This window comes from Mycteria americana, chromosome 2, assembly GCF_035582795.1.
Source record: "Mycteria americana isolate JAX WOST 10 ecotype Jacksonville Zoo and Gardens chromosome 2, USCA_MyAme_1.0, whole genome shotgun sequence".
Taxonomy (NCBI): Eukaryota; Metazoa; Chordata; class Aves; order Ciconiiformes; family Ciconiidae; genus Mycteria; species Mycteria americana.
In genome coordinates this window covers 84,632,862-84,655,539 of record NC_134366.1, presented here as the reverse complement: position 1 = coordinate 84,655,539, position 22,678 = coordinate 84,632,862, and the positions used below count along the sequence as shown (strand labels likewise).

Here is a 22,678-nt window from a genome sequence, read left to right as displayed (position 1 = left end):
CTGTATGGCCAAGGACCTTCCCATTTCCACCGTTACTCCCTTTGGAAACAACTGGAGCATTAGAGAGTCAGTGGCAGGGCTGCATCCCTGGGACTGGGCTGACTTGAGTGCTTGGGCACATGCCGGCAGTGAGAAAAGCTAGTGCAGGACAGACCCGAGGGAGGGTGGGGAGAAGTCACCCTGGTTACAGCCCTGGCTCCAAGGGGCTGTGTTGTCTGGGCCAGCCCCTGGATATCTGAGCCCCAGGAAACGCTCAGGACAGCTTCAAGGACCACGGTGGGGACTGGGGACGGGACAGGTGACAGCTCCTCCCTGCTCCTCCTTCCTCCTCACACTTCTCCCCTGTTCCAATGTGGGGTGCTCCATGGGCTGCTGTTCCTTCAGGAGACAGATCTCCACCTCCTCTGGTATGGTCCTCTCCCGCGGGCTGCAGGGAAACACCCGCCCCACCGGGGTCTCTGCCAGGGCCGCAGGGGCCTCTCTGCCGGGGCGCCTGGAGCAGCTCCTGCCCTCCTCCTGCTCTCCCCTCGGGGCTCGCAGGGCTGTTTCTCACCCCGTTTCCCTCAGCCCCGGCTGCCGGGCAGCGTTTTGCCCTTCCTTCCCCAGGCTTTCCCCGAGGCGCCCGCCCGTGGCTGAGGGGCTCAGCTGGGCCCTGCGCTGGGGCCCTTGGAGCCGGCTGGAACCGGCTGTGTCCGGCACGGGGCAGCCCCGGCCGCTCCTCACAGGGGCCGCCCCTCCAGACCCCACTGATGCCGCTGCTGCTGCTGCCAGCATCTGGGCACCTGCACCCGGTACAAAGTGATGTGCTGCAATTCCTCTGTTTTGGGACGCGGAAGCAGAGCATCAGTTAGGCAGGCAGAACTGTGCTATCGTACCCTGCGCACTTCTCTTCCTGGGGCTAACGGAATTCTCCGCGGCGCAGGAGCACCCCGGCACCCTTGATCCAATGGTTTTTTTTGTTTTCTAGAAAAACCAGTTGTGTTCAAAAGGCCAGCAAAGAGCAGCTCTTACTTTAAAAAAGCCAAAAAACTTCACACAAGCAGTACGTGATCTGACTCCACTTAGTTTCTGTATGCAATGTATGGCTGTTTATGACATAGGGAGGATCTTGGATCCAAGGCTAGCCATGACTCTGTGACAGAATGCATAAGCACGAAGAAAATGGGTCCGTGGTCGTGGAATTTATTCTACTGGAAGAATTATTTTAAAATAATTACATATTTACAATCTATAATATAGTCATTTATCTCAACAGCAGGAGTAGTAAAAAACTGTAAAAGTGCACAAAGGCTCTGCAGAGCAAATACTAATGTTAATAAATGAACTTAACTATTTCAGAAGAAATTACAAGCAAAATTTATTCATAATAAAAACCAATAGAGTAGGTGGTATTTTTCCCATTTCAGTTTCATTCCCAAATAAATCCTGTGGGGGTTTGTTCCTCTGGGAGTGGCAGTTTTCTCTAGAACCAGATTGCTTCCTAAATTAAGTGGTTCCAAAACTGTTGTTTTCCAAATAGCAATACTGAAATAAGTGAAAACCTGGTTCAGAAGGTTGTGCTGCTGACTTCAGTGAAGTTAAATCTTTGTTTCTGAAGAAGACATCAATTCCTTAGGGGATGGAACAGATAAAAGCATGCACATGCACACATACTTTTTATCCTCAAAAGCATGTAAAAATTAAAATACCAAGCCAATGTCTGTACAGTAGGGATATTATCTTAGTCACCAGTGAAAAACTCTAAGGCGAAATAAGACAATATTAATGCAACGGAGTATAAATATAAATGATATTCTGTGGATGGGGCAGAAACCATAAGCTGCTCTAGAGAAATGACAGGGGTATGCCTGGTCATCTCTAGCAGAGCAGTTAAGAAAGATCACTATGTAAACCTAATGCCTTAATGACATTAATGAGATAATTTTTTAGAAGGTACAATGCAACTCCAGAACATGTCTGTTACTCACCAAACTCCATCAAAAAAAGTTTAATTACATAAAAGAAATCCATTTATTTTAAGAAGTTATATATATTATTTTTTTTTATTTTTACAGACACTTAAAGAAATCAGGTGAAAGAAATTCATTTTATGGACAAAAAATTTTAAGCAGCAAGACAGTAAAACTAATAATCACAGAACTAATCTGAACAAAGCCAAACAGGTAACAGTTCAGATGCAGCTGAGTTGGAGAAAGCAATGCAACCCAAAACTAGCTCTTAGTCAGCTTGGGTTCTAGTGCCACCTGCTGAACTAACAGTATTTTTCCCCTTGCAACCATCGCTAATACGCCATTTAAACTAATCCACTGCGTTAGAGGGCAATACATGAAGAAAGGTCACAAAGAAGATGAGGTGCTTGAGTAATCTAAGTGCACATCCAGAGTGCCATACACCGAACCTAGTAAATTGAGAACCTTCTCTTGAATGATGTCAACCTGCTCTGAAGGGCAATAGTCATCCAAACTTGATCTGTAACAAGGAATTGAAAAAAGCGTGAGAGAGTACAGATATCACCACCTTCACCACATTTTGTATTCTTGTAGTGCTCTGTGTCTAGGCTGAAGCTACTTTCAAACCGTGGTGAGTTCTGCCTGCCAGTATCCCTTCAAAGCGTAGTGCTGTGCTTCTCCTCACTACTTTCAACGGTAACAGTTTGCCTGAAGTTGAATAGAAAGTCTGGAGCAGATTAGGAATGTGACCTATTCATCCTTCCAGTTCTGCTTTCTTCCTGACTCTGACACAGAACATGCTGGCAGTCAAAGTTCAAGCAAATGATCTAATTAAAGGACTGGTGGGAAGTTAAGATTGAAAAATTCTAATGCTACCAGTAAAATAGGTAGGAAAACTTGAAAAACAAATCTTCACGGTCCCTGGGATGTAACGTCATTTACAGTATCTATTAATGAACTGCAGACAGATCCTAGTAAAAAAGCAGAGCTGACACTTCTTGGATTTTATCATTTACGTAGATCTGTCAAGATCCACGTAAATGATTCTGTATTTTCTCTGCAACAGTGGGTGATTACCCTGCAGCTGGCACAGGAGATACAGCTTTCTTGTATTGTAGGTATTAGCCATACTATTTCTTGTTGACAAAAACAATTTCATGTCAGCTTCTGCTATTGTTGCCTGCCCTTTAAGGGGACACTTAGTATTTTTGAAGTTATTAAATTACAACAGTTTGTCAACAGATACACTGTGGTCTTCAAATTATGTTTTCCCAAGACAGATCCCTGGTTCTCCCAAGTCCCTGGCCTCAAACTCCATCCTGTTCTCCCTTACAGTCCTGGAAGCATACCTTTTACCCCAAAGAAAGCTTTACTAGAGCTTTCTAGAGTATAAATCCCTTTCAGCCTACTAGATGAAAGCCACTTCCATCGGAAGTTTCACTGAAAACAGAAATCCTATCTCTAGTACCATGAATGCTAGAACAGGAAAAGAGTAAGGAAGGTGTGATTTCAGCCCATGCAGGCGTGTGCAAGCTAGCTTTGCTCTAACTAGCACGAGTAATAAAAGTAGTGGGGATGTATGAACCCCAGTGACAGCTATCAATCTCAACACACACAAGGCCTCATCACAGGCTTTACATAGCCTGTGCTGAAGCTCATTAAGTCATCATGTTTTCGCTGCTTTTGAAGTCTGTGCTAGATACTCTGAAGCCCAGTAAAACTGGCCATCAGCGCAGAACCTGCCCGTAGCTGTGTAGATACTGTCACTGCCTTATGATCAACATTTTCAAATGTCAGTTTTCACTACACTGTAAGGCTTCCATTTTAAGACAGAATTTAAGAAGTGCCAACCAACCAGTGCTATATTGATCGAATCACTTAGCTTCCTAAGCACAATCGGAGCGTTTTAAAGTATCTACATAGTCTTACCGAGCAACCGTCACAAGTGTGGGCTTAGGCATATCTTTTAGTAGAACTTTAATGGATTGTATGAGGCCTTCGATCTCCTCTTCAGTGCTGACGTGGTGAGGAAGCTCCATATAATCACAGGTCAGACCAGCCTGATGGACCTACGTGTAAATGAAACAAGAGATTTAATTTCTGTTGATGAATTATTGATACAGCTTATCTGTGTAAAAAGTCTCCAAGATATCATCCCTAGCCCAGTAGGTAACTTACACCTCTTCAGGCAGTAAGAGTTGGGTTTTTTCCCCAATTTGCTCTTTAAACAAAAAGAATAAAATTCTGGAGGTTGTATGGGTTGTTTCAATATCTCCATTACACTGTACCTCTCCTATGAATTCAGAGTATGCTGCAGCCCTTGAAGGTGATAGGTCTGATCTTTTAGAAATAGGTACCTCAAGTTCTATAAAGTGTATCAACAGACCCTGGTGAAATGAAACCTTCCTTCACAGGAAGCAGCCCGAGACGTCACAGTCCTGCAAGATCCCATTAATGTTGCCTAAATATAGACAAGCAGAGTGGAATTTTAGAAGCTTTAAAAAGAAAAGCTGACCTAAGTAATAAGACATTAAAAAAAAAAGGAAAACTACCAAAATCTCACAAAGTTCTGAATCAAGAAGCAAGTCTGAAATGAAGCATGATCTTTTCCCTCCCTGTTGAAGCTATGCTTTTGAAATCTGTCTACTTCCTGCTCTTTTACCTGGTCACCTACCATTTCATAGTCTGGGCTTTCCATCCTGGTTTTCAAACTGTGAACTAGTTGAACAAGTGGCTTCATTCTGGAGTTAAAACAAAACCAAAACTTGTTACATAAGCAGTTGGAAACATATATTTACCTTACGTGGTTAAAAAAAAAAATAATTAAAAAAAAGAGAGAAAAGAAGAAAGTAGAAGTTATCATGGCCTAGGATTTGAAAATGAAATGTGCCCCTCCGTGTCATCTTGCACCTAAGAACAATGGAAATTATCAGTCTTATTGTACTGTTTCACCAGGTCTTTCTGAGAAAGCCCCTATACTCATACCTGCCTCTGGCAAGTCCTCTTTGCACTTCTTTTAGGGCAGACCCGGAGCGAAGCTGTTGTAGCTCAAAGTCATATGAACGTGATGGGAGATGCTTGTGGTCACTGTTACACAGGTCTGGCAGTAACTGCTGCATTTGACGGGGAAAACGAGTGGTTTTCCTATCAAGGGAAAGCTTGGGCTTTTGCTGTTTCTTTTCAGCTGAAAACATTTAGTTTAAAAGCATAGTGGATGCTGCTGAGATGTTTTGTGGACACTGTTGCTCAGGTACAGCTTTTCCTTCACTTCCATTTTCCCACTGAAAGCAGAACCTTCGGGAGCACCAAAGAAGTCCTTCTCCGTATCCTCCATTGTTTGTTGCTTTTTTGAGGGCTCTGCTTCACACAGATCACTAGATTTTTACTCACCAAACTGCCTCCCTCCACAGACAACAGAATCTGCATGAAGCTGTGCAAGGCTGATCTTGGAAGGCCTACCATGGCACTGAAGAGAGCAGACTGCCTTTTCTTTTGTTTTGTCTGGCTCTTTCTCCTCTAGAACTAAAGGAAAAATGGTAGCCTTGCATAGATCCTACCCAGCCTCTCTCCTTTTCTGTTAGCAAAGTGCTGGGCTAATCAGTTCCCAAACTACCGTTTGCATTTTAAGCCATTTAGAAATCTCCTACCCAGGATATGAAGCCCACTTCTGTAGGGTCTCTTCATCGTCATTGTCACACAAATCTGCAAATGCTGCTTCCAGATCTTCTAGCTGATGAAAACATCAATTCAACTCCTTACAGGATTCAACAGATAAAAGCATGCATCACTGGTACTGTAGTCCTTTCTTCCTTGTCTTCCTGCCCCACCAAACATGCACACACCTCCACAGCCATATTTGGAAACTACTAAATAAGACAGAGGCAGTCTGACCTTTAAAATCACCTCTTTACCACTCTCCTACCGAAAACAGACCCTGAGGATGCAGCTATTTCCCCATGTGGAGGTGGCCTATGACATTAGGGTGACTTGCAATAGAGTAGGCTCTAATCCCTTACCTGGCCATCCAGAAACTTGCCTCTCCTACACGGCCAGCCTGAAGATGACACTGTCAGTCTTCAGCCACCTTCAGTTTAGAAATTGCACTTTTATCAAAGAGGTTGTAGAAGCCCAGCAGTTTCTTAAGGGAAGTGATGATAAGGTTTTGCAGGCTGCCCTGAACCAGGCATCTTGGCATGGAAATAGTACAGTTGTAGTGAGGTGAGCTGAGGTCCTTACTGCTCCTTCTGTATTCCAACCAGGTTGCTGCACTCCAAGCACCATATTTCCTGAAGCCAGATTTGGCACTTCAGATCTGTATTAGTGTTAATTCCTAGGGCACACAGACATTTCCTGGAGATTCTTTTTTCCTTTCTTCAATGGTAGTTTTACCGCATTTCCACGTCAGTCACCTCAGTCACTGAGGTGAACAGCTCTGGTGCTGACACTATCCTCAGCGGAGCGCTCGAGCGCAGTGCACAGGGAGGTTTCCTGAACCAGGAAAATCTCAGGGGAGTGGAGAGATCTGCCAGGAGCCCGTAGCTCGCATGACAGCAGCGGGGCCAGGAGTAACCACAGCCAAGCCACTACACCTATAAAAGAAACCCCTGGGGAACACTAGTGACCACGGCATGGCACGGCAGCCAGGGCAGGGCATGTCAGTTCACGCAGGAAGGACGCTGTAACTCTGCCAGCTCGATTAGGGAGCAATGGTGTCTACCCAGAAGAAGGCTATGTCCTTGACTGACGCAGCTTCCAGACAGAGCTCCTATGGGAACATGCTGACACCCCGGTGTCAGGCTGCAGGGTGTGCCCTGCTCTTAAGGCAGTACCAGACAGCAGCAGTGGGCACACCTGTGGGAGTTACGCCCAGGTAGATGAACTCCTCCACTTAGTGACAGAGCTCCAGGAGGAGGTGAGTAGGTTGAGGAGTATCAGGGAGCCTGAGAAAGAGATTGGCTGCTGGATCTGCACCCTACCATCCCTGGGACAGACCTGTCAGGCAGACAGGGCACATGATATGGAGGATTCCCTATCCTCTCTCCACCTGGCAGAATGCAGTGACTTAAGGCATAGGAGGCAATGGCGACAAGTTCCTCTCCAGTGCAGCAGGCAAATCTCCTCCATGACTACTCCACCTTCCCAGGTGCCCTTGCATAATAGGTACGACGCTCTGTAAGTGGAAGCAAACAATGATGAGGATGATGGTCTATCTAGGTTGTAGGTGTCACCAAGGTTAAGTTGGCCTATGCCCCATTTCAAAACCCCTTCCATAAAGAATAAAAGACGGGTCATTGACATAGGAGACTCTCTTCTGAGGGGAACAGAACGCCCAATATGCCGACTGGACCCACTTCTTAGGGAAGTCTGCTGCCTCCCTGGGGCCTGAGTTAAAGATGTTACAAGAAAACTTCCTGCACTGGTACAGCACTCAGATTATTGTCCATTATTGGTCTTTCATGCAGCGATGAAGTTGCAATAAGAAGTCCAAGGGTGATCAAAAGAGACTTCAGGGCCTTGGGACAACTGGTTAAGGGATCAATAGCACAAGTAGTGTTTCTCTCTCTCCTTTCAGTTGCAGCGAATGATACTGGAAGAAACAGGAAGACCCAGCAGACCATGGCTCTGTGGCTGGTGACTCCAGCAGAATTTTGGGTTTTTTGATCACAGGTTGGTCTACATGACACCATGCCTGTGGGTGACAGATGGGAGTACACCTTTCTCAAAGGGGGAAAAGGATTTTTGTGCTAGAGTTAGCAGGGCTCATTGAAAGAGCTTTAAACTAGATTTGAAGGGGGAAAGCGATAAAACCCGGTTCGCTAGTGATAAGCCATGGGGTGGCATGCCAATGTTTGAGGGACAGTGTGCTAGTGAGCACACTTTGCTCCACAATGTGCTGAGTGCACTTGAGCACATTTGAAATGTCTTTATACTAAGACGCACAGCATGAGGAATAAACAAGAGGAGCTAGAAGCTTTAGCCCAGTCCCAGAGCTATGACATCATTGGCATTAGCAAAACCTGGTGGGATGACTCCTGTGACTGGTGTGCTCTGAAGGATGGTTATAGGCTCTTCAGGAGGGATAGGCAGGGCAAGCGTGGCAGGGGGTTGGCGCTTAAGGGAGGGGTTGGATTGTACGGTGCTGGCAGTTGGTGAAGCCAAGGCTGAAAACTCTGGGTAAGGATGAAGGGGAAAGCAAATAAAGCGGATGTTGTTGTGGGAGTCTACTATCAACCACCCAGCCAGGACCAAAACACCAATGAATTATTCTATAAGGAATTAAGGGATATCTCTAGATCAGCTGCCCCTGTCCTTATGGGTGATTTTAACTTCCTGGACATCAGCTGGGAATATTATACAGTGGACACAAACAGGTCCAGGAAATTCCTGAAGCATGTTGAAGATAACTTCTTGGTGCAGGTACTAAGGGAGCCAACTAGAAAAGGTGCCCTCCTAGATTTGTTGTTTGTAAACAGAGAGGGTCTCGTGGGCAAAGCAGTGATTGGTGGCTGTCTTGGTCACAGTGACCATGACAGTGGTTGAGTTTCAAATTGTTGGTGATAGGAGGAAAACTGGCAGCAAAACTTTGACCCTGGATATGGGGAGAGCAGACTTTGGGCTGCTGAAGGAGCTAGTTAGTAAGGTCCCCTGGGAATCTGCTTTTGAAGGTATTGACACCCATGAATGCTGGCCACTTTTCAAGAGCCATCTCTTAAGAGTGCAGGAGCAGGCACTTCTAAAGTGTTGGAAGTCAAGCAAGCGGTGCAGAAGGGGCCGGCTTGGCTGAGCAGAGATCTTGTAGAACTTAGGTGGAAAAGGAAAATGTATGGACATTGGAAGCAAGGACAGGAGACACAGGAGGCCTACAGAGATGCTGTTTGCCACTGTAGGGAGAAAATGTGTGTGGCCAAAGCTCGATTAGTGTTCAAGCTGGCCAGCACTGTGAAGGACAACAAAAAGGGCTTTTTTAAATATGTTAACAGCAAAAGGAGGATCAGAGATAACATTGGTCCATTACTTGATGAGGTCAGTCGCCTCACAAATAGGGATGTAGACAAAGCAGAGACGTTTAATGCCTTCTTTGCCTCTGTCTTCAACAGTGACGGTGGGCGCTGCGACCCCCAGAGCCCTGTGTTGGAAGACTGTGACTGGGGGGATGATAAACTCCCAGCCGACTCTGAACTTGTTCAAGACTTGCTGCTCCAGCTGGATGCACGCAAGTGTATGGGGCCCGATGGGATTCATCCCAGGGTACTGAAAGACCTGGCCGATGTTATTGCGGGACCACTCTCCAGTATTCTTCAATGGTCTTGGGAGTCTGGAGAGGTCCCAGTCGACTGGAAGCTGGCAAATCTTGTCCCAATTTTCAAGAAGGGAAAGAAGGAAGACCCTGGTAATTACAGGCCTGGCAGTCTCCCTTCAGTGCCTGGTAGAATTATGGAGAAGGTTATTCTCGGAGTTGTTGAAAAACACTTGAGAGACAATGCAGTCATTGGCCATAGCCAGCACGGGTTCATGAGGGGAAGGTCCTGCTTAACCAACTTAATTTCCTTTTATGACAAGGTCACCCACCTAGCTGACCAAGGGAAGCCAGTAAATGTGGTGGTTTTGGATTTGAGCAAAGCTTTTGATGCTGTCTCTCACAGTATCCTTCTGGACAAAATGTCCAGCACACAGCTAGACAAGTCCATAATACATTGGGTGAACAATTGGCTGTTGGGTCGGGCTGAAAGAGTTATAGTAAATGGGGTTACATCAGGCTGGTGGCTAGTCACCGGTAGGGTTCCCCAGGGCTCAATTTTAGGGCCAGTGCTCTTTAATGTTTTTGTAAATGAGCTGGATGCAGGAATAGAGTGTACATTAAGTAAGTTTGCCAGCGATACTAAACTAGGAGAAGCTGTGGACTCCCTGAAGGGTAGAGAGGTCTTACAGAGAGATCTGGATAAACTAGAGAGCTGGGCAATCATCAACCATATGAAATTTAAAAAGAGCAAGTGCTGGATTCTCCACCTGGGACAGGGTAATCCTGGTTATATGTACAAAGTGGGGGACAAGAGGCTGGAGAGCAGCCCCGCAGAAAGATATCTGGGGGTTTGGGTTGATGGCAAGTTGAATATGAGTCAACAGTGTGCCCTGGCAGCCAAAAGGGCCAACTGTGTCCTGAGGTGCATCAAGCACAGCATAGCTAGCTGGTTGAGGGACGTGAGTGTCCCACTCTACACTGCACTGGTGTGGCCCCACCTTGAGTGCTGTGTGCACTTTTGGGTGCCTCAGTACAAGAAGCACATCACACTGTTAGACTGTGTCCAGAGGAAGGCGACCAAGATGGTGAAAGGCCTCGAGGGCAAGACTTACAAGGAGCGGCTGAGGTCACTTGGTTTGTTCATCTTGGAGAAGAGAAGGCTGAGGGGTGACCTCATGGCAGTCTACAACTTCCTCAAGGGGCGCAGAAAAAGGGGAGGTGCTGATCTGCTCTCTCTGGTGACCAGCGATAGGACACGAGGAAATGGAATGAAGCTGCATCAGGGGGAGTTCACATTAGGACATTAGGAAAAAGTTCTATACCGAGAGGGTGGTCAGTCACTGGAACAGGCTCCCCAGGGAAGTGGTCACGGCACCAAGCCTGTCAGAGTTCAAAGAGTGTCTAAGCAATGCTCTTAGTCATATGGTTTAGTTTTAGGTAGTCCTGCGAGGAGCAGGGAGTTTGACTCGATGATCCTTATGGGTCCCTTCCAACTTGAGATATTCTGTGACTCTACGATTCTGTGTGTCTGTGAAGCATACAAAACCTTCCTTCCTAATGTTTCCTCAGTTTCTAACCCCATCACAGGACAAGTAGCAAGCTCAGGATGGGGTACTTGTGGCACCCATCTCCCCGTGATGTGTCCTCACCTACTGGGTAGACAGAGGGATGAATTCAGTCTCTGAAGCGGATTCTTATTCTTTTGTCCTGGTTTCGGCTGGGATAGGGTTAATTTTCTTCCTAGTAGATGGTATAGTGCTGTGTTTTGGATTTAGTATGAGGATAATGTTGATAGCACACTGATGTTTTAGTTGTTGCTAAGTAATGTTTACACTGGTCAAGGACTTTTCAGCTTCCCATGCTCTGCCAGGTGCACAAGAAGCTGGGAGGGAGCACAGCCAGGGCAGCTGACCCAAACTGGCCAAAGGGATATGGTATTCCATACCATATGACGTCATGCTCAGCATATGAGCTGGGGCGAGTTGGCTGGGGGGCAGGGACCACTGCTTGGGGACTGGCTGGGATCGGTCAGAGGGTGGTGAGCAATTGCATCATGTATCACTTGCTTTGTATATTGTGTTTTTATTATTATTTTACTTTATTTCAATTATTAAACTGTTCTTATCTCAACCCACAAGTTTTCTCACTTTTACTCTTCCAATTCTCCATCCCAGTTGGGGGGGAGTGAGCAAGTGGCTGCATGGTGCTTAGTTGCTGGCTAGGGTTAAACCACGACATCTTTACATAGAAAGATGGGCCATTTGGGAGTCAGAAATAAATCACGGCATAACAGCAAGTTGAGTGGCAAGAACATTTGCCTCTTTGGAGCAGTTTTTACCAACCACTGGCACTGTAGTGCAATGAGAAGGAGTGTGGGGAGAAAAGTGCCCTTGCAGTAGTGTTAGAGATCCAAATTCAATTATACATGTTCAGAAAGGCTAACAAACATCACAAATATGCCTCCTATTTCCACCAGTATACTTGTGATTCTGTCACAACAGTCACCTTCATCAGTGGCACCTTTACAGAAAAAAAGCTAGTTTTACATGCAATATTAGGAAATAAAGGAAAAGATTACACCATTGTTACCGGTTTTTTCTTACACACTTACATTGTGTGGCACACTAACATCAGCTAGTCCAGTTTTACTTCAGAACCACAAATTGTAATGTCATCTCTTCAGTTCACAGCTTGCTTTTCTTTCGTAGCCAAAAGGCACACGCATTACTAAAAACACTTAAAAGGAGAGGAAATCCATAATTAAGGTCTGGGAGGAGCTCAAGAAAGGGCAGAGCAAATGTCTTTGAATTATTCTGTTGTAGAATTTTTAAACAATGTAGAAACTTGAGACGTTCTTAATAGCTCCCTGAGAGTTAAAAAAGCTTTCAAAATGAAGCTATTAGATATTAAAATTACTGCCTGATGGAAAAAGACCTTTGATTTCAATCTTGTGTTACCTGAAAGAAGGGCCTGTAGCTGATTCCCAGCTTATTGAGAGGCACTGGATCATGCTGGTCCTTCTCAGAAGATCTGACAGGAGGAATCTGCCCTCAGGTCAAGAAGGGTCTGCAACAGCTGGTACCTCCTGTGATGCTATTAGAGTCCAGGCAGAGCACCAAAGTACACTTCTGGGGCATTTCTAAGCATATCGTGCAGTCTGTAGCACTCCCTTCTGCTGTCTTCAGGTCAGAAGCATTAAGGAAGGCCAACAAGGCAAAATTAACAGTGTTTCTATGTGCCTTTCTTGTCTGAGATTGGATGCTAAGTGAATTTGGCTGTACCGAAAAATTCTACCTGAAATTTCTGCCATTTGTGTCCTTCCTCCTGCATAGCCACCAGAAAGATGAAAGTTCATTGCTGACGTTATAAAAAAATTTACAGCTAGACTTGCCTTTTCAGGGATCAAATATTTTCCTTGCTGCAGAAACAGCTTTCTGCTGAAATGGAGTATATTCATTTCTCTCTGCAATCAGCACTGCACTAATTTCCACTCTCAGAAGCACCTGTCAGTAAGACAAGATAATTCTTATACCCATGAAAATTACCCTTCTCTAATAAAGTACGAGTGCAAACTCTCTGAGTACCCTGAAATTCATATTACAAAATGGTATACAAACTAATTCATTTTGGAGATGCTGCGATAAATTAATAGACAGGCTGCTGACGTGGGGAGAAAGGATTAACTCTTCATTTTTCCCCAAAGAGGACAGTGGGAAGGGAAACTCAGAGCTCATGTCCAGTCTGGAAGTAGGCATCCAGGAAGGCCATCATCCAGAAAGAGGACAGAACTGGTGAGAAGCAGCTGCTGCTGCTGCTGAGCACCTTGCTGCCTGTGTTTCTGGCTGGAAAGACTTACTGGGATTCATCTGGAAAGGGCTGAATTTATAAACCAGCATACACTCCTCTGACAGATGCTCTATGCCAAAGTCTAGCTCAAGCTCCAGTTCAGGTTCATAGTTACACCTGGTCTGTTTATACCACAGTTTCCTACAAATATGATATAATTTAATGTTTCTTTCACTTCCTTTGTGGCTATTTGTCTTTTGTGTGGACTGCAACCAGCCACCTTCAGGTTTGGCTGCTTTTTGCTTATATGATTATGCAATAGCCAGCTTGCAGGGCTTTAAAGGAAAGATGAGAAAGCAAACAAAACCTTCACAAGAACCTGTCTGTCCATAGCATTGATGAAAAACTGCCTGGTTCATCACCTGTTTAATTCAGGCTAGGGTGGGTAAAACTGAATTTGAGTCTGAGGGCTTAATTTTCATTATAATGTGTGTTGGTGACTTTTAAAGAACCTTTGCTGAGCCTGGCTCAATTTGCTTGTCATGAGATATCTGGCAACTACATAGCACATGGCTTTTAAAACATGTAATTTACTTGTCAAGAGTAAGTTTTTTACTGAAAAAGCATTCCTATCCAAACTTTATTCTGTCAGACAACAGGAACTCCATCTTCATTGGGTTTTTTTGCCTGGCACAATGCAACATTTTCATCTTGCTTTCGCTTACTGGCTACTTGCAGAAGGTCATACCTATACTTTAAAATATATTTTTTAAATTCCCACTCCACCTTTCTCTGCAAGTCCCTCCAGATGACAAACACTTAATTTTTTGCCTAACTCCTGTAGCTTGTTTTACCACTTGAAGAACACATATAAGTGAGAAAATCCCACTTACTGTGAACGTATTAATGCAACACTTCACCAGTCAGGACCTTTGTCTGAACAAATGCAACGAGTACTTGAGGTAACAGTGTTTTTTATGGGGAATGTTTTCAGTGACCTAGATCCAGCTGTGTTTTTTCGTGTTTCTTGCAAGAGGACGTTGGTGCAATATAAGCTTTTACTTATCCCAATACCAATGGACACTTTTGCATTTAGCATTTCACATATTTCATCCAGAAAAGAAAAGAAAAAAATAAGGTGCATTGTAAAGAACTTCCTCAGGATAAATGAAAAGGTTGTAATTAAATGAACTGGAAGTATGCGCTACTTACTTAAGTAAAACACTTAAGTAATACAGTTAAAAATATGTTATATCCTTGTGTTTGGAAAAATAAAATTATTAGAAACAAGCTTAAGCCATTTACTGTTTTGCACAGATACACTGTTAAAGAAATTTGATCAGAATAGTGCTTTTAAACACCACCATGAAGGCACCAGGATTATAATTTATCAGTTTAAACAAAGAATACAATAACAGTTTTTTGCAAAGAATGAGCAGCTGCCAATTTTACGAGAAGAGTGGATTTGATTTTAAATAGCACCTATGACAGCAGAGTGACTAATATGGGTATTCACTTCTCCATCAACCTCCAAAATTTGAGAACTTGTCCAAACCCTGGGCAGCATACAGAACAGCTCCTGAAACATCCAGGCTTTACTGCAGAAGAAGCAGTAATAATTAAATTATTGATAAAATTTGCCATGCTCTGCTCTGTATGAAGCCCCTTAACTGGGGCTTAGGATAACAGGGCAATGACTGACCACTCTAACACAGTCACCAATGCGTAGACTGCAACCCTCTTAAAATGACCTGGAGATGTGCTGAGCTCCCTTGGTGCCCCAGCACATTCAAAGTCACAGGGGAAAAAGCACAACAACCCTGGGCTTACACCAGGGCTGGGGGACACCTGGCAATCCCTCATCCTGGCTGATAAATACCACCATGCACTCAGGTCATCCCTGCCTCAGCTACCCCTCAGGCCCTTGGAAACATCAGCTACACCAGATTTTAGAGGCATTAAGATTTGAATCTTGCCAGGGAAATCTACCATTCTGTCAGGGTAGATTTCCAGCTTCAGAAGCAAAAAGAGTCAAGATTAACACTTTGGTGGTCTACACCTGCCATGGAGGGGCAGAGATTAAAGATGTAGGGAATGCAAGTTGTGCTCGCTGGCAGAAACTCATCTAAAAGGGTAATAAAGGAGAGGGAACCCTTCTCTGCAGCTTGACTGATGAGATTTTTAATTTGCCCTTTGCTTTGCTGTGTTTTGTGGAGGGTCTTTGCCAACTAAATGGAATAGCCCACCCCCAATTTGGTTATCACTGCAAAAACAGATTTGTGCATCTTCATCTGCTTTGGTTTTTTAAATTTTACCATTACTCTGTTGCACGTACTTGACCTTAATCAAGACATTGCCAGGATGACTCTGGGAACAGAACTGAAAACATCCGGAAAGTTTTTATGTTAAGGAGTTCTCAAGATGTCTGCAGGTCAAGATGGTCATCTCCCTGGAAACATTAATCTTAGGCCTAGTATTTGTTCTGAGACTTTCATACCAGTTATAAATGATCTTTTGAGCATGTATTGATATTCTTTATTCATTGTAAATAGATAACCAACTTGGATTAATTAGCCTGGAACAGCAGCAGCGTATTACAATGAAGTGCAAGTTTGAGAATGTTGTGGGGTTTCTCTTACAATTAGAATTTAAATTACTGTTTAAAATGACACTTCATCTCCATTTTTATTCTTAAATCCATCAGCACTTATTTTCTTCTACGTTAAGAAATTGAATAAAACTGACATTTTTCAGCACTGCAGTAAAAAACCACTTTTTTCTCTTCTCTGAGACATCGACACAGGAGTCACCTAAGATGAGCCTGTTTGCAGTAGAAGCCTTTTTTTTCCAGGTTTTAAGAAGGAAAGCCTTTAAAACTGCATTTATCCACTACTGCTTTGAAACACAGAATAGCTGGCCTTGCTTGAATATGATATTTCTGTTTTAAAATGTAGTATTTATTTGGTGCAGCCTTATGAACTGGAGATAGGCAATGATTGCATTTGTGTCTATGCACAGATGGAGGATTAGGTAACTCAGATGGAAAGCAACAGAGCCATCCAGAAATAGGCAATAATTTCTTGGACACACAAACTTTATAATAAGTCTTGCAAAGGAAGAGCTTTGGCTTCCTCTTTGACAGAGAATTAAAGCTGAACTAAATGGAGAGTTCAAGTTCAAAAGCAGAAGGTGACACCTGTGCTTTCTTTTGCTTTGTGTGGGTGCAAAAAGCAAGAATGCTCTAGGAAGTTTTGCTATTTCCTTCTGGCACAAATATGTTACATATGCTTAAGAAAATCTGAAGGAATGCAGACTTTCTAAAGAGGAGGACACTGTAGATCAGCTGGCTTAAGCTACAGTGGCTGGGTATTAGTACTGAACCAGGACAAGCAATATGAATTCAATTTTCTTAGTATGCAGCAGTCGTAAGGGAACCAAGTGGTATCTCTTGACTAAAAATGTCACCTACTTCATCCATATTATCATCCTCATGTGCAAGAGGACACATTTTTAAAAACATATTTCTTGAGGCTAGATCTTATTTTTATGGATGCACACATGCCCCTGGAATCACCGAAGTGAAACTGAATTTTACAGTTTTCTGTTGTTTTCAAACAATAGGAAAAAAACCAGCATATGAAGACATTCCACTCCATCCTGGGCTAGACACAGCCATCAGATTTCTGCCTGAAGAAAAAGAGGTCTATTAAAACCCCAGAAAGGCTGGAATCCCAGTTCATGTAGGAACTCATCACATGTAGTTAGCATTCATGTTTTGCTTGAGGAAACAGAAGGCTCTAGAAGGAGTCAAAAGTCACCCTAAGGGTGAACAAACATTCAGTGCTCTTCTAGTTTTGCCATACTGTAATAGGCAATGATCCTAATGAGACTTGCAAGTGATAGGCTTTGAATTAGCTATTATTGGTTAGAAGAGTGGTCTTAGGATTGGAGCGAAGGATGTCCAGAAAGAAACTCTAGAAGAAGCTCAGACAGCATGTCAAGCCTAATCCAGTCCCTGGGTTAGGAACTGCACTGAAGACAATTCTTTGTCTTTAAAAACAAAACAAAACAAAACAAAACAAAACAAAACAAAACAAAACAAAACAAAACAAAACAAACTCGAAACTCACTTGCATCCCACACTGGGATGAAACAAAGCCTTTTCAACTTTGTGCAGCTTAGCATTAGATTCACCACTATCCTTTGTACAGACGCTTCCTATGCCATCCAAAAGTGATGTTTGGAAAAGTAAATCATCTTGCTTTGTGGTTCTGTGCAGGTCAGAGCATCTAAACAGCTAGCGATCCTCTTGTGACCCTCCAGTTCCTGGAGCTCCATGAGCTGCAGTTGTTTCCTGAACTGAGGAATCCTTCCTGACCGTGGAGATATTTGTTATGGTCACTAGGTGGAGCAATAAATGCATCATTTGAAAGCTGCTTGGAGGGCTGGAAGTAAGGTGGAAGAAACCTGGAATCTTTGCAAGTTCATTATCCCCTGACTAAACTCTGGTCATGAAAAAGCAATGGGATAATTCCCTCCTGGGTATTCAGGGATGTTCTATTTTATTGAAAGCTCAGCACTACTTTTTACCATTTTAATAGGTGATGCATCTCCAAAAAAACTTGCAAAGAAATAGGATAGTTCCAAGTAATATAAGAAAATATGAAGGATGCACTGCCAAAGTATCCTAAGGTACCTAATTTTTAAGGAAAAAAAACCTCCTAATCTTATGACTATGTTTTTTTAGTAACAATTTTGATTCAAGCATGGTATAGATATTTTCCCTATAAAGGTACAGGGCCTACAGTAATGCACTGGATAAAAGTCTTAAGACTGTAAATACTACCGTTACAGTACATGGATGTCTTCAATAAAATTCCCATTTGTTTCTTATGTCCTCATTTATCTGTCTTTAGTTATGTCTGGATATTTCTTTTTTGAAATCACTGGTAGCATATCTCAACTGGAGCACACTGTGTGAGTCAGCACAGACAGGACGCAGGAACAAACACCAAGCCACGGATGAAATGCAAAGAGTAAATTTATTTTCATTACTTCGCCAACCGGGGGATCCCCGAAGCAGCATGCGGGCAGAGGCACGCAAGCAGGGATGCAGGCACCGCTGGGCTCGGTCCATGCTAGAGAATTGCCGACCCTGCTGTTTTGCTAATAGACCTCTAAAAATTCCCTTAACTCTTTCGGGGTGTAAGTATGCGTGATCTGCACTCTCCCATCCGCTTGTTCCTGCTGCCCCCTCATTTGTATGAGGGGTTGTGCTTCCACCACCTCCCTGCCTTCTAAACCTGACTCAAACTCAGCCTCAGAGTCCGAGGATTCACTCCAGATATTTTCATCCCATTCCTCGGGATCCCACGAAGGTTTTGTGGTGAGAGCACTAACTTGGGAAATCAAAACCTTACTTTTTCTATCTGTCCCTTCGTTTATTAAGTATGTGGGCTACTAACCACTCTACAGTACCTTGCAGCCCATGGCACCGCTCTCCTTGAGTAGTAGTTACTTCTTGCGCAATCTCCTTTGCATCTTATAAAGTCCTGACTTCCCTTTCCAACTCTCTCATTTTACTCCATCGTGCTACAACATCATGATCAAGAGCTCTGAGATCGGTAGCTAATAACCATCCCAATCTCCCTGCTAACTTGTGAGAAGACTCTGATGCCACTTTCCATGGCAATCTGTGCATAGCCATTTCAGTTGTCTGGGGGGTAACCACCGCCCCATCATCTATTTCAGGCCATGCTTCCAGCAGAGCCAATGTAGCTGGGAAAATGGCCACAGGGGTCCAGTGGTCAGTACTGGGCCATCCCAGAATATGGGGAGTCACCATCGTGGCCTCCTCAGTCCTGACGTTTTTGCCAGCCACGGCATAGCTGTTCCTGGATCCTGCCGACTATGCCAAATGTGTGAGTCAGCACAGACAGGACGCAGGAACAGCCACAAAACCATGGATGAAATGCGAAGAGTAAACTTATTTTTGTTACCTCGCCAACTGGGGGATCCTCTAGCATGGACCGAGCTCAGCCGTGCCTGCATCCCTGCTTGTGTGCCTCTGCCTGGGTGCTACATCGGGGATCCCCGGTTGGCGAGGTAACGAAAATAAATTTACTCTTGCATTTCATCCGTGTTTTTGCGGTTGTTCCTGCATCCTGTCTGTGCTGACTCACACACATACACATTCACTATGGTTCTGCAGAATTAAATCATGAATTGTCTATGTGTTAGCCAAGTTATTTGTGCCTTTCGGGCACAGTTTTTGTTCATGAATGTCAAATTGGTATCATCTGAAATCTATGACTAACACAGACTGTGCAATATGTTCTGGAAAATGCCAGTCTTACATAATTATAGAGAAAATGTCTACATTAAGAGGACATTTGCAAGGTTGTTTTCAACTTTGGCAAAAATTAAACTAAACCAGAAACAGATATCTCTGTTTCTCGCTTCTGCTGGATATGGCTTATTTATTGACCATATGTACAAATCTTCCGTTACCTGTGTCTGCCTCAATTTCCTCTCAGCTTATTTCAATATCTGTTATGCAGAGCAAGACAATGAAATTGTAATGCATAACACCTCTAGTCAGTGCTGTAAGGATGGGACATGGAGGCCCATTAGAAATAAACTCACTTGGGGATATCGGCATAGCAGTGCTGTATAAGACAGCAGCTCCACATTGTCTCTTGTAGCTAGATGCCCCTGCCAGCCCTGCTGCTCCCTTTGGCACCACTGAGGAGTGAGGATGCCCACTTTGGAGGGCATTTACAGATATTCCTCAGCAGCAGAGGTATGCAGAGATAGCTCTATCTTAATTGTGGCTCAGCTTCCAAGATGAACCATCAGCCTGAGCATATTGGTACAAGCAGTAAAACTATCACGCATTTGTGTGCAATACAAAATAGGGTTTTAAACCAGATATACTGAGCAGTGACTGACTTCTCTGTGCATCACCAGCTTTCCACCCCAGCCACACTGCAGTTTCCATGCTTGTCACTGTGGAATGAAATGAGCTTTTTCAGGAAAAATGGACAGGGGATGAGTCAGATGGCTGAGGTTACCGTGCCCTCTGTTAGCATTTCTTCCCCTCATTGCAGGCTTTCTGTCTCTGTCTCTGGCAGCTCTGTCCTTTGCCTTCCCATGATGACTGCACTGTGAGTCAATCTCCCTAGCCACGGACAGAGCTGGACTGTAGGGGTCGGAGAGTCAATTGCATGAACATTTTCCTCCTGCTGCTGCTGTTGAGGAAGAAAATCACTCTCCAGCAAGGTCAGTCTTGGGGGAAGAGACCCATTTCTAGGAGACCCAGGATAACAGTCCTCAGTCCTGTCTCTTTATGCCTCCAGTGGGCAGCACCTGGAAGGGTCCCTCCTGGCCTGCCTGCTGGCCCCTGCTGGCCCCATCAGTGCCGCAGACCCTTTGCATGTCCCATCCACTCTCAGGAGGGAAGATGAGAGGAAACACATCCGTTTTCTGCCTTCAGCTTTCAGTATCCCTTGCAGGAGGAACTCCCCTGTCCCCACAGCGGAGGTGCAGCTCTGACACCCCAATACAGATGGGAAGTCAGGGACCCAGCAAACCGAGTCCCAGCTCCTGCTTTTGCACAGACCTCCCTCATCAGCTTCAGCCACAGACCCATCTCAGGAGAGAGGCAGTCTGGCTAGGTCCACAACAACCACAGGGGAGTACTGTAACGTGCCTGCAAAGGCAGATTAATTCCTTACCTTTCTTTCAGTCTGTGGGTCCCTGGCTGCTCCGCTTCTCTGTCACAAGCACAGCTTGCGAAGGTGCTGGATCTCTTCGCTGATGCTCACCTCCCTGCAGCCTTACAGAGACTCCCACCTCCCTCCTCTCTCAGATAAGGAAACTCTCTTCTGCAAGGAAAAGCTGCTGCTCACCATATCCCCAAACATTCAAGAAATGGCTCTGGTCTGAATTTTCATCTGGTTCTGTTTTGTGGTTGGTTTTTTTTTTACAGTTTAATGACAGTTCATTTTGGACATACATAATTTCAAATAGGGATATCTAGCTCTCTCAAGGAAGGAGCCACCTCACTAGAGAGAGACAAATCATTCCAGCCTTCCCTCACTAAATGCTAGTTACATATTTTCAGCAGTTTCCATAAATGTCCTAATGGTTTTGCATATTTTCTACCACAGGGGACTGGATTGTCTGCTAGGGAGCTTTCTTACGGGATTGCTTACCTTTAGCAGAATCATTAGCATATAATTTTATTCAAGGCCCTTGACAAAACAAAGAACAATAATATTACATTTGTGTTTGTCTCTCACTACATTACAGAATGAGGTCTGTTATGTGCAAACTTAGGGCTAGACCTCCTAAAACAGGTCTAACACATCCGTCCCTCACCTGCCCTAAGTGATATTAAATCTTAGATTTATTCAATGTACAGTGTCAGTCAGTCAAGAAACATCTCACAGCAGTGTTATTAATATGAAGCTGAGATAATATGCTGAATATCACTGTACTATGTTCTGTTCTAATGATTATGTCCTTTGTACTCTGCTTGCTACCCAGCATCTCTTCCAGCCGTTCTTGTTACTGCCATAAACATGTTTTGGAAAACACGAATTTAATAAGACTCCAAGGTGTATGAAAGCCTTTTGGAACACTCTGCTCCGCACAAGGTGGTCCTTCCCCGCCGCTTGATTTTGCTCAGCTCTGAACGCTAACGTTCAAGCTAACTCAATGCATCAAAGCCTGCCTTGGGGCTTTCTTCTCTTTACTTCAGCTTTATTTATTTTTTCACTTAAAGATAGTACAGGTCACCAGCTACCCAATTCCTGTTAACACTGAATTTCTCTTATCATCTGTGTAATTCCAATTGCCCGAACTTGAATGCCCCCTTGTTCCAGGCAGCCCACTGCTTCTCCGAGTCCCTCCCTACCTTGGCTCTAGGCTAATCATTAAACTGGGAGGTGGCTGGTCCTCCTCAATCAGCACACAGGGATAATTCTTCTCAAAAAGCAACTCTGATGTGATAAATTTCAGTCCTTCCTCACACCTTGAACACTGAAAAAGAAAGACAACTCTTTTTTTTTTTTTTTTTTTTTTAAGTGTGGCATTTTGTAAATTCCTGTAACTAAAGCTGGATCTTGGATGGATTCTGTTTCCATGCTTCTAAGTGCTATTTTATTTCAAGTAAATATGGGGCTGCTCACAGCTACCTCATTAAAGTTCCTGAGAAGTGCAAATCAAAAGCTGATGCATTAGTGACTTCCATTTCCCAGGTAGTCCAAAAGTTTCAATGCAGGCAACAATATCATGTCAGACAGAAATACTTCACTAATAGGATTTTTTGTTTCCTTGTTTATAAATTGCAAGAAGAATAGAAATATGTTTATAAAATATGTATGATACACTACAGTTTTCATAGGGTGCTTGACAGCAAAAAAAGGAAATTGCTCAGTCCTTCAGTCCCTAGGAAAGAGATACTGTTCTTGGAGGTTTGAGAGAATAAAGTCTGTGGATTAAAATTCCTGCCTTTGGCGAGGTTATGGATGCTGCTCCTTCTTTTCTAAACAAGTCACTTCATGTATCACTAGACAGTGCAGAAGAATAGAAGTAGTTCCCTTTTTTCCCTTTGTTTCTCAGATTTCAAGGAGGCAAGCAATCCCAGCAACAAAACCTCTGCTCCTTCCCCTCCCACCTCCTCATCGTTTTTTTTTTT

General features: G+C 44.0%; 1 protein-coding gene and 1 long non-coding RNA gene across 3 annotated transcripts; one reads left to right on the top strand and one right to left on the bottom strand.

Moving 5' to 3' along the window:
* Positions 1-1,175: 1,175 nt before the first annotated feature.
* On the bottom strand, positions 1,176-20,844 carry LOC142405876 (UPF0489 protein C5orf22 homolog). 2 transcript variants are annotated; one of them, XM_075493980.1, is made up of 4 exons: positions 20,712-20,844; positions 4,624-4,690; positions 3,879-4,018; positions 1,176-2,469 (listed from the first exon to the last, which is right to left on the bottom strand). In XM_075493980.1, exons 2-4 carry the CDS (start codon positions 4,687-4,689, stop codon positions 2,337-2,339), a joined length of 339 nt encoding a protein of 112 aa, XP_075350095.1. In that variant the 5' UTR covers position 4,690; positions 20,712-20,844; the 3' UTR covers positions 1,176-2,336. The 2 variants fall into 2 exon arrangements, with proteins under 2 accessions (XP_075350095.1, XP_075350094.1); XM_075493979.1 differs by lacking the exon at positions 20,712-20,844 and adding an exon at positions 5,597-7,705.
* Positions 19,004-20,834, top strand: LOC142405877 (uncharacterized). The gene is made up of 3 exons (XR_012774371.1): positions 19,004-19,080; positions 20,109-20,256; positions 20,723-20,834. It is a non-coding gene; the product is annotated as an uncharacterized LOC142405877 (long non-coding RNA).
* Positions 20,845-22,678: the final 1,834 nt, after the last annotated feature.

What these genes read in the sequence shown, in the direction of transcription:
- LOC142405876 (XM_075493980.1), bottom strand. Translation starts at nt 4,689, where the DNA reads ATGAAGCCACTTGTTCAACTAGTTCACAGTTTGAAAACCAGGATGGAA. An exon ending in AAAGCCCAGACTATGAAATG is followed by an intron (nt 4,019 to 4,623) that starts GTAGGTGACCAG and finishes ATTTACACGTAG; the next exon opens with GTCCATCAGGCTGGTCTGAC. An exon ending in ACACTTGTGACGGTTGCTCG is followed by an intron (nt 2,470 to 3,878) that starts GTAAGACTATGT and finishes TCCTTGTTACAG; the next exon opens with ATCAAGTTTGGATGACTATT.